The sequence below is a fragment of the Homarus americanus genome, unplaced genomic scaffold (assembly GCF_018991925.1).
Source record: "Homarus americanus isolate GMGI-L3 unplaced genomic scaffold, GMGI_Hamer_2.0 scaffold41366, whole genome shotgun sequence".
Lineage (NCBI taxonomy): Eukaryota > Metazoa > Arthropoda > Malacostraca > Decapoda > Nephropidae > Homarus > Homarus americanus.
In genome coordinates this window covers 4,202,692-4,214,831 of record NW_024723541.1, presented here as the reverse complement: position 1 = coordinate 4,214,831, position 12,140 = coordinate 4,202,692, and the positions used below count along the sequence as shown (strand labels likewise).

Below are 12,140 nucleotides of genomic sequence, written 5' to 3'. Positions count from 1 at the left end.
CTTTATTCTCTTGCAGGTATTATTTTATTATTGTATTAACCTTTCTATATTCCTCTGTTTTTTTTTTTATATATTTATGTGTTTCTAATTACCATTGTGTATTATCTAAAAAATATTCTTCCTTTTACGTGTGATTAATTTTTATGGTGAGATTAATTGTTATTTAATTATAATATTTCGTTATGATATGTTAAAAATAACATCCATTTATAGAATATGACAGCGTTATCATTTTCACCTGACATCTTCACCTGGCTAATCACCTGGCATCTTCACCTGGCCAATCACCTGACATCTTCACCTGAAACTATGCACCTACATGATGTGTCCTACACCCTCACCACCACCTAGATAGTCTGTGTGTCTGTCTGTCTGTCTGTGTAGGAATTGAAATCTATTAAAATATTATGACAGGCGGATGAAGAATATATTAACACTCAAGGTTCATTACAAAAAGATACTGAATGAATTTGTATTTATCCATACACTGACCCTGTTATTCATCCTATGTAAATACCCTTCTGAAGTTGCGTCAATTGCGTCATATAAAACAGTTGAGGGATTTACAGTGTATTATATAAAACCAGCGTTAAACCATTCCCTAGTTTTAATTCATGGCTAAAACAACTGTCTCAATCAACCTTTATATTCCCAATAGGAAGCCACAAGTAAAATATTCCATAGTACGAATTTCTCTGTTATTCAGTACGATAATAACACGAGCTTACGGTAACCCCAATCCTCCGTTTTTATTTTCCCGTTAACAGTGATTTACGGCGACAATTAAAGACAAAACGGATTCAGATTACATAGTTCAATATATCCTGAGTTGATTTTATTTGTTTACTCTAAGTTAAAAGCTGCCATCATGTCCTAATAGACTCTAATGATTGTTTATAGTCCTCGTTAAAAAAATATGAAATCCCGGATGTGTGTTTGTGTGGTGTGGTCAGTAGGAGGGTGTGTTTGTGTGGTGGGTAGGAAGGTGTGGTGGGTAGGGGGTGTGTGTTTGTGTTGTGTGGTGGGTAGAGGGATGTGTTGTGTGGTGGGTAGAAAGGTGGGTAGGATTTGTGGGCAACTTTGTGGTGCTGGTTGAGGAAGGTGTGGCACTGATGCTGTTAGTGCCAGAAGTGCCAGTCTCTAAGTGCCTCATTGTACAGAGTATTTTTGTTACATTTTCCTCGCCATGCCACAACAGTTGTCATGTCACCTTAATTTGTCATGTCACTATACTTTGCCATGACGTTACACTTTGCCATGGTCCCATACTATGACATATTACCAGGCTTGCCACCCTTGTCATAATGGCATACTAGTCTTGCCATAATTGTCATGTTAGTACATTAATCATACTCACACATTTGCCATGTTGCCACACTCGTGATTTTGACCATCTCTCCACACCTGTCTTGTCCTCACACCTGTCTTGTCCTCACACCTGTCATGTCACCACACTTGTCATGTCCTCAATTGTCATGTAACCTCACCTGTTCAGTCCCACATTTTTTTTTCAATATTGAACTGAAAAGAATTTTAATTTTTCCTCCAAAATTGTTTTTTATTTTGTACGATAAGATAAGATAATTTTACTTATCAATCGATACTTTTTCTTGAATTCGTTTTTTTACTGATAACTTGGATGTTATTTTTCATCTTATCTGAAATTAATTAATAGTATTTTATAGGAATATTTTAATAGATATTTTTTTTTAAGTTTTGTCATAAAAATAATTATGCGTAAATTTTACTATAAATTATAAGAAATATGTTAATTATTATTTAAATATCTTAATTATCTTCATTATCATCTTCTTCCTCCTTTCTCTTGCCCTTCCTCTTCTTTTATGACCAAACTTTACAAACCTAACTATTGTAATTCTCAAGGGAAGAAAATTGTAAAGGAGAGAGAGAGGAGAGAGGTTTAAGAGCATTTCCTACCAATTCCAGCATTTTAGCCCCAAATTTCCATCATTTTTCATAGTATTTGTTCAGGTAAATGTTCATACGGGTTAGTTAACTAGTATGACTTAAACACGTATTGCTGGTATTGGTCATGTGTGGGCAGTCAGGTGTGTTGATTAAGTATTGAAGGGGAATTCACACACACACACACACACACACACACACACACACACATATATGAACAACACCGATAAACACGCAACTCAACTCAACACGGCACGACACGACACGTCACTGCAATCTTGCGTTCTACCCCCTTTCTAATCTTGAAAAATAGTCACAAAAACATTAATATTTGCTATTTAATCACCGTGGTAGTTAAAATTCACAAAACAATAGCAACAAATAGTTCTCCTCTCTCTCTCCCCTCCCACCTGAGACTCCCAATAATCTTATAACTTAACCACAATGAAAATAATGGAATTAATTACATAAGCGACCATAGGGCTAATTTGTTTTCTTCAGGGAAACATATTTTTTTAAGTTTTTGTTTTGATCGTTGAGTTTAGGAATGACTGAACTAAATATATTTATTACAGCGTCTATAAGACAAGGTTTAGTAAGAGTTGATTATTATTATTATTATTATTATTATTATTATTATTATTATTATTATTATTATTATTATCCTCGTGTTCATATGGGGGTTGACTGGTGCTGCTTCTCTGTCTGTCTGTCTTTTAGTCACTCATATATATAAGTTAATGGATATAATTATATTGTTTTTTAAACACATCACACATTTATGTATACTATAGAGACAGGGCTTCATATATGGTGATTCAGGTTGATTAATGTATATATGAATACACATAAATGTGTGTACATGTATGAATATACAACTAGATATCTATTCCATGCAAAATATATACATACATAAATATATATATATGTATATATATATATATATATATATATATATATATATATATATATATATATATATATATATATATATATATATATATATATATATATATATATATATATATATGTGTGTGTGTGTGTGTGTGCATATAAACCTATTTATCTTTATAAATAGTTATATACGGTATTACTAACACATACAATGCTTTATGTACACACACACACACTTTTATAAAGTAACCAAACAATAATAATGAAAACCTTACTACCTGGCCTTACCTGTGCTGGAGGTAATTAGCGTCAGCACCATCTTCAGTACACCTGTTGTCACCATACACCGCTACACCAACATTCTAACACATTATATACCAGTCATCATCACACATTTATTATCTCAACATTTTCATTAATTGAGAATAATTAAGAAAGTATTTTAAGTAAGATACAGAGACTATATGTTACAGTTTTCAAGTATTATGTATTTTTTTTGTAATGTGAATATAACTTTTTCAATATTTTTCGCCTGTATTTTGATGTATAATTTCTCTACTTGTGTGTTAAGGTTATATTATACAACACCAGTCAGCCCTGAAGTTTGTAACACTGTTTTAGGTTTAGCTTTAAGGTTGGTAACACTGTTCTTCCCTTATTGCCGAGGTCCACCACTGAAATATTTATGGAATATGTTGATTAATATTAAATAAATAAACACAAGTAAGAGAATGAAGGGAAGAACTTTGTTAAAACCAAATAATAAAGAAATAAACAACAACTTAGACCAAGGCAGAAGTTATGGAATAATATTAGGCACCAGAGGTTGAAATGTGTCTATATATGGACTCGAACCTAGTGCTGGAAGGATGCCAGTGTGAGCCGATGACCACTCAGCCACAGGTAGAGCGATTGTCGGCTGAGTCTGGCGTCTGGTCAATACTGTGGTTCAAGTTCCTGTATGGTCGTGTTTCATGCATTAATGTTTGGTGATGTAGGCGGACAATGTGTGTGTGCCCAGCACGTGGGGCCAGAACCTGCCAGTAATTGTGTGTTTTTTGCCCACGGGTTCAGGACCGGCGCCCAGGAGACAACAGCGAGGTCCTCCAGCCCGCGACAAATGTAACGGCGACGGAGGACGCAGCGACGCCCAGGTCTCACGAGGACCCACACCCAGGCCCCAGTCACCCACCACCGTGGTCCGTGTGGCAGACATCAAACGAAGTCCTAGTCCCCGGGCCGCGTGTCCCTCCCCCGACTAGTGTCTCCCTCCCTCTCTTTATTTCTCATCCCCGGGATGTTTTTTGTACCATACTGTAATATTTTTTTAAAAAAAGTGATTTTATGAAATGTTATTTGTAGTGTTTTTTTCATGTAATATGATTAATGGTGATGGAAGAGTCATGATAATATTAACCGTAAATAACAGAACTGTAACAACAAGGTATTTCATCAGTCAAATAAATATTCAGGAATTTGTATTGAATTTCTTGTTTATGCAAAATAACAATCTGTCGACGTGACGAGTCAACCATCCAAATTGGACAGTTTATATAAGCAGCTGCATGACACCACAGTCAACAACACGAGAGGTTTCACAGGTGGAGCAACAAAATCAAAAATACTGTGCGGGGAGCCCTCCACTGCACTATGTGTAGTGCGCTCCACTACACACCGTGAAGGGACCTCCACGTCACTATGTGGAGTGCTCTCCACTGCAGTGTGCGGAGGGCTTTCTACCATTATATGTGGAGTGCCTTCTACCACACTGTGGAGAGACCTTCACGCCACTATGTGGAGAGCCCTCTACTCCAATATGTGGAGTGCCCTCCACGCCACTATGTGGAGAGCCCTCCATCCCACTAAATGTGGAGTGCCCTCCACCCCACTATGTGGAGTGCCCTCCACTCCACTTTGTGGAGTGCCCTCCACAATATTTTGTAAGGCGTTATACCAATCCTTCAACAGTACTCTTGACACTGAACTGAGTCGTGATAGTGAGTCATTATAGCCACGCTGTCCGTCTGTCCAGGCCGGTGTACTGTAGGTGCTGGCCAGGTTCTCCCCAGGTGCTGTTCTCACGTAATCTCAACACCTCGTGATGAAGACCCACACTGGCTGCCAACACTGTACGGCCCAGCACACCAGGGTGGGGGCGGCGGGCGACTGGCTCCCCGTGCACCCCGCGGGTCACTGTTCCTCTCCCTGCCTCACCCAGTAAACCAAATCACCTTTGATTAAGTTTCCCAAACAGGTTGACCCCTCCACCTGGACCATTGACCTTTTGACCTCCGAGACATTTCGTAGTAAATATCAAGGAGTAGTTTGTGGTTGTTGGTGTTACATCTTCATTATGTTTTGATGGTGAGAGGCGAGAGGTGAGAGGTGAGAGACAGATGTAACACTATTCAGGTTTATTCCCTCACAGTACCGTGGCTCAGTGACTGTAATCATACCAATAATTATACTTGGGTGATGAATTATACAACACGATAAATATACAAACTTGTATTATATTGTTTATTTTACTTATGGTTGCATGTAACTTTATCTTCACCCGGTGTGTCAATAACAACAACTATCACCATCACTTGAGTGTCAAGAGGTCGAGGAGGAGCTCAGTATAACGCCTCAACAATACCCAGCTAAACCTTACATACCCTCAAGGCCGAGCATCTCAAGTCGCCACCAATTATCTCGCTATTGTTTAAGGTTTTTTGACCATTATATACCTTACGTGTCACTAATTAACACAGGTACCAGGTGTTGTGAGTGGCAGGCAGGTGTCTTGTGTCAGCCCGTCATCCCTATGGCGCTGACGGGCGGTGGGACCCTTGCTATCACCGAGAGCTTCTGTCTCACAAGGGCCACTCGCCGACATACTGTGGTAGCCTTTGTGTAAACTATATATCTAATATGTATGTATAATATATATGTATACTATATATATGTATATATACAGTACATATATAAAATGTTATTAAGGTGAGCTTGTTACCTGTTGATTAATATTTTACATAATTTGTAAAGTGACCAAATTATAACTCGTCCTTTATTATTACACCTGTTAAAAGTTAAAAGGTCATCCTTGAGATGATAAGTACGAGCGTCACCTGTTGCTCGGCCTCGAGGACTCTGGAGGGTGGCAGGTGATCAGCCAATGTTCTACCTCCTTTTGTGATTTTCAGTGTATTTACCTTTATCTTTCTCTTGTTTCAATATTCATGGGACGTGATCAAAGACGCCGACACATCTACTGACACTGTGAGCGTCTATATATATATATATATATATATATATATATATATATATATATATATATATATATATATATATATATATATATATATATATATATATATATATATATATATATATATATATATATATATATATATATATATATATATATATATATATATATATATATATGCATGTGTTTATATATATATATATAATATGTATATGTATGTATATATATGTATGTGTTTATATATATATGTATGTTTATATATATGCGTACTTGTGTGTGTGTGTGTGTGTTAGTACAGTGTATCAAGGTGTGTCACAGGTTAAGTGGTCCTCCCAGGTACAATGAGACAACAGCGCCTATAACCGCATGCACAATCAGTGGGTGACACCTCCTTTCACCTGACAATCACACGGTCAGGTGGACACAGGTGGCGCCCCCCTCAGTACACACACACCTTATCAAATAAAAACACAGGGTAATAAGGTAATATTGCAGAGTATGTTACCTCTTGCAATAGAACTTCGAAAAAAAATATATATATCTATATCAATTCATTCCAGCTTGTAATATGTGATGCTGGTGAATGCATGGGACCTCTTGTCTCATGCACTCACGGTGATTTAAATTATATTCAAGTCAAATCAAACACAAAGGAAGTAGAAACTATGGTTATTGAAGTTTGATTTATTTGTTGACGTATGTGTGTGGTTTGTGTGGCCATGACGTAATCTGTTGGCGTGCTTGTTGACCTTCCTCCCGCGTTTGAGTCTGATCTCACGCTAGCCCGCTGCTACACTCATCATGTGGTGACCTAACCTTTATTCAGTCAATAAGTTTTGTATACGATATTTACTTTACGAAATCTCACGCATGCGTAGTGTAAATCTCACGTGTGCGCTGAGAAAAACTTATGTATGCGGAGTGTTTTTCACGCATGCGCAGAGTGATCTCACATATGCGAAGAGTTTTTTCACGCATGCACAGACTAACCTTACGCATGCGCAGAGTAAGCTCACGTATGCGCGGGAGTAACTACCAGTGTCGCCACAGACCTCCGGCCACAGACCACACACTGCGCGACAAAGAACATAATTAACTATGTGCTTTTGAGAGGAATTTGCCATACATCAGCTGAACAAAGCTTATGTTTGTTTTTCTAAATAAGAAAAAAATTGTAATATATTTTTCATTACATATTGTGGATGAGGGAAAAAAATAAAAGTTTCTTTGTGTTCAATAAATAATAAACTGTTATGGATTTTTTTTAATTGGGGGATTCTTTCGGAGTTAATTAATTAAATAAAATCATCAGGTGAACACAGGTAGAGGAGTTTCATTATTTATTTATCTTTCTCACATTTGTATACAATTACTCAGTGGACCAATCAGGGAGATGATAGACTGGGCTTGAAAAGTCCCTTTCAATTCTGATTGGTCCATTGACTCATTGTTGTAGGGGAAATAGCTAGGGTACACAATATATCAATGAACCAATTACATTCCAGGGTTCCACAATCCCGCAGTTTTGATTGGTTACCTAGGGGAGTAGATATAGCCTACTCTTGGTTTACGAATGTTATTTTTTTGTTTTTTGTTTTTTTCCATCCTCTCATATGCCTACCGTGTTTCCATGGTAAGAATTTATAGGCCTATGGTGGCCGTCCTCTGGTACAGTACTCAGAGGCGGCCATCACGAAGGACTCTGTTCAGCCTCTTTCTTTTTTTGCCAATTGTGTATAAAATGTGTTTTTGAAAACAATAAAAACTACATGGTAATTAATCACAGGTGTCTCCTTACCTTTACCTATCAAGGCTGTTATCCAGGGCCTGCATGCTAATTAATTACAGGTGTATAATTCCCGTTTAAAGGCCAAAGTGGTAATTAATCACAGGTGTCTCATTAACTTCTTTAAATACCCATCAAGAGAGTATCATCCAGGGCCTACATGCTAATTAATTAAAGGTGTGTAATTACCTTTTGCAAATACCTATTAGCGGAGAGTGTCATCACAGCTTGTATGGTAATTAATTACAGGTGTGTCATTACCTTCTTTAAATACCTATGGAGATTTATATCCTGTCCCTATTTCAGTTCTATTACGGGGATAATCCTTCCTCCCTATTTTTATGGGATTTATTAAAGGTGAAACACACTCCTCTGTCCCTATTTTGAACCTATTAACTGTGAGATATTTTCTTAGTACTTATTTTACACCAATTAGGGGCTGGGGTTTTCTTCCCTAGCTTTTCCCTATTTCAAAGCAGGGTCAATTCATCTCTCCCTATTTTTTCCCCATTTGTAAGTAGAACCAACCCATTTCCCCCTATTTTTGTTCACTATTTGAGTTTCTTTAGGGTGAATTATTTGCTGTTTCATTAACGGTAGAAGGATGGAAGGAATAAGAAAGAAGAAGAAAGAGAGAGGGATAAGGATTATGATGGAAGGAGTAAAAACGAGGAAAAGGTGGATAGAAGGAGTAAAAACGATAATAAGGAGGAATATGGAAAGAGTAAGAAAGAGAAGGAAGATTGAAGGAGAAATGAGAATAACCCGCCTCCTTCCAAGTACTGAAGCACAACCACAACTCAACAGAATCTTAGGGTAGAGAAGCTTTTCATTCAGATACAGTAGGAAGCCTAGGTCCCTCCCCCCTCAGTCGTTCTTCACATACAGCAAACGTGACGAGATGAATCACCATTCCCTCACCTGCTGTGGCCGGTGCTTCAAGACCCCTGGAAATTGAAGCACTATAAAGAACTAACACTTGTAATCGGTTGGTAAAAAGTTATTATACAAAGACCCTCAAAACAGGAAGGGAATTTAATTAAGGGAAGGTGACGTGAGGTAAGACAGGTGTAAACATGGACAGGTGAGAAATGAGGTGACAGGTGTTATGTTAATTAGTACCTGTTTTGTAGTTCATTGGGGGAGATATTAATAGTCTCTCTCTCTCTCTCTCTTCGTCACATTATCGCAATTTTGCTACTTTTAAGGTTTATTATGAGAGAAATAAGCCAAACTACCCAATTCAGTAGTTCAAAATCGCGTGTCTTACCTGGTGTTTACATGGTCGTCAGGCAGTGTGAGGTAGACTGTGGGTGCGTGTGTTACTCAGTGAATTAAAGGAAGATTAGACACCCAAGCTGTTAACACTATTGAACCATACATTACGAGGAGCCTCCAATGGACAACACTGGATCATCATTCAGCTAACAAGACTTTAAATCGGTATGTTTGAAATATTTACTCCTATCTTCTTGTTTTTTCTCCAATATTTGTGGTATGTATGGATCACGTGAAGATTAGCACCACCCCCCCCCCTATTCCTAACCTAACCTAACCTAACCTAACTTCACCTAATCTAACCTAACCTAACCTAACCTAACCTAACCTAATCTAACCTAACCTCCAGATATTATTTTGCTATATTTATGAATCAGGTGAAATAAGCTTTATGTGACTCCTTGTATTTTTCTTAAGGTTATTCTGGCCAATGGATATTTTACCCTGTCTGTGTGTATGTGTGTGTGTATTTTTATGTATCTGTGTACATATACGTGTGAGTGTATATGTACGTATGAATGTTTTTACGTGTATGTATTTCAATGTATGTGTAGGTTAATTAGCACACAACACACTTTACGCACTTCACCAAGGCACACTTCACCACAACACACTTCACCACAACACACTTCACCAACACACTTCACCACAACGCACTCAACACACTCTTACAAGGATTAAAACAGACTTAATAAAAACACTTAAGAGAGTCATTTAGGTGAGATGAGTGTGGAGAGACAGGTTGTTAGGGGATTAATGTAATTACCGGTCAGGAGTGTGTGTTGTGTGTGTGTTGTGAGGGAGGGAGGGAGAGGGAAAGAAGAGAGAGGGAAGGGAGGGAAGAGTAGAGAGGGAGGGTAAGAGGGTAAGAGGGTAAGTAAGATTAGTTATTTAGGTTAAGTTACGTTTGTGTGTAATGATGAATAACTCAGGCGGCTGTGTGTGTGTGTGTGTGTGTGTGTGTGTGTGTGGTCTAAACATACACTCTACGGCAACATCACACCTAACCTAACCTAACCTAACCTAACCTAACCTAACCTACCTTAATCCTTATCTATCCTAGTTAACCCAACACTGATTAAATCCGGCATAATTAGTATATAAGCTGACGATATATAATCCAACTGTTAATAATTAGTCAGTTAATTAAAATATCACGTGATTAAAGTAGTCCAATTAATTATCATTAGTAATTAACTGCCTAAAAAAGAACCGAATGATAAGCTATCCTGTTACAATTAAATTAAATATGCTATCATCTCTTGGCAATTAGTACAGTAATGATCACAAATAAACTCATTAAGGTATTAGCTGATAATTTGTGTAAAGATAATTACAATTAATTTACCTGGACTGTTACCTGTTGATAATCTAACACGAACAAGTCTTAATTTAATTAATCACATCATCACTATAATAATTCCTAATATTAATCTCGACAATTATCAAGATCACTAATTAAATTATCACCTGACAATTATATCACATTAACAAATTAAACCAATTATCACCTGTAGAATAATCTGTATAATTATCATCATGAACAAATTAATTAAGACCTTACCTGAAGTTATAAGTTTTGTCTAATATAATTCTCTATATCAATTATCACGTTCACATGTTCACTAATTACAGGTAGATGTTGAGGTGACGTAATAATTGTGGTAAACAAACTGGGTGTTGTTATTGTGACGCCTCATTACCTGTGCTTGTGTACCTGTGCTTGTGTACCTGTTCTTGTGTACCTGTGCTTGCCTCTGTACCTGTGCTTGCGTCTGTACCTGTGCTTGTGTCTGTACCTGTGTTTGTGTCTGTACCTGTGCTTGCGTCTGTACCTGTGTTTGTGTCTGTACCTGTGCTTGCGTCTGTACCTGTGCTTGTGTCTGTACCTGTGTTTGTGTCTGTACCTGTGTTTGTGTCTGTACCTGTGTTTGTGTCTGTACCTGTGCTTGTGTCTGTACCTGTGTTTGTGTCTGTACCTGTGCTTGTGTACCTGTACCTGTGTTTGTGTCTGTACCTGTGCTTGTGTCTGTACCTGTGCTTGCGTCTGTACCTGTGCTTGCGTCTGTACCTGTGCTTGCCTCTGTACCTGTGCTTGCCTCTGTACCTGTGCTTGCCTCTGTACCTGTGCTTGTAGCTGTACCTCTCTCTTTCAGGCCAGAAACCGGGGGTGTATAAGAGAGAGATAGACAGAGAGAGAGAGAGAGAGAGACACACAGACAGACAGAGAGACAATCAGGCAGACAGAAAGAGAGACAAAGACAGACAGAAACAGACAGACACATACAGAGAGAGAGAGAGAGACAGACAGAAACATAGAGACACAAAAACAGACAGAGGCGAAGACAGACAAAAACAGACAGGCACAGAAAGAGAGACAGAGAGACAAAGAGAGACATAGATCCGTCGTGCACTTGGTAATAATCAATCTCTCCTCTCTGATGGTGTGTGTGTGGTGGGCTAGCGGATGTTTGCCCGGATGTGCTTGCCAAAAACTGTAAGGTCGCTGACTTTTGTTCCCAAGCTATACAGTCGCTGACAGCCGCCACACCTCGTTAATAGATGGATGGATGGATGGATGGATGGAAGGCTTCATCTAACACCCTCACTACCCAAATAAGGCTTCACACAACACCCTCATCACTCAAACACGGCTTTAATTCACCACTCACTACCCAAACAAGGCTTCACGCAACACCCTCATCACTCAAACAAGGCTTCAATTCACCACTCACTACCCAAACACGGCTTCAATTCACCACTCACTACCCAAACACGGCTTTAATTCACCACTCACTACCCAAACAAGGCTTCACACAACACCCTCACCACCCAAAAAATAAGCTTCACACAATACCTCATCACTCAAACACGAGCGACCACCACCACTCACCCAAACATAAGACAAATACCCCTCACCACCCAAACAAGGCTTCACCTCACCTCACACCAGAAGAACGTCCCTAGTTCCTCAATCCCTCACCTGTAATAACACGCGAGGTA

The 12,140-nt window shown here is 38.4% G+C and overlaps 1 protein-coding gene across 1 annotated transcript in view; it reads left to right on the top strand.

Annotated features, from left to right (window-relative positions):
• The window catches only part of LOC121863584 (transcription factor Sp9-like), a 96,951-nt gene extending 90,859 nt beyond the window's left edge, over positions 1–6,092 (top strand). The window contains exon 4 of the mRNA XM_042362306.1: positions 3,895–6,092. Coding sequence (XP_042218240.1) covers positions 3,895–4,082 — 188 coding nt within the window. The 3' untranslated portion in view covers positions 4,083–6,092. The remainder of the gene's footprint in view (positions 1–3,894) is intronic.
• Positions 6,093–12,140: the final 6,048 nt, after the last annotated feature.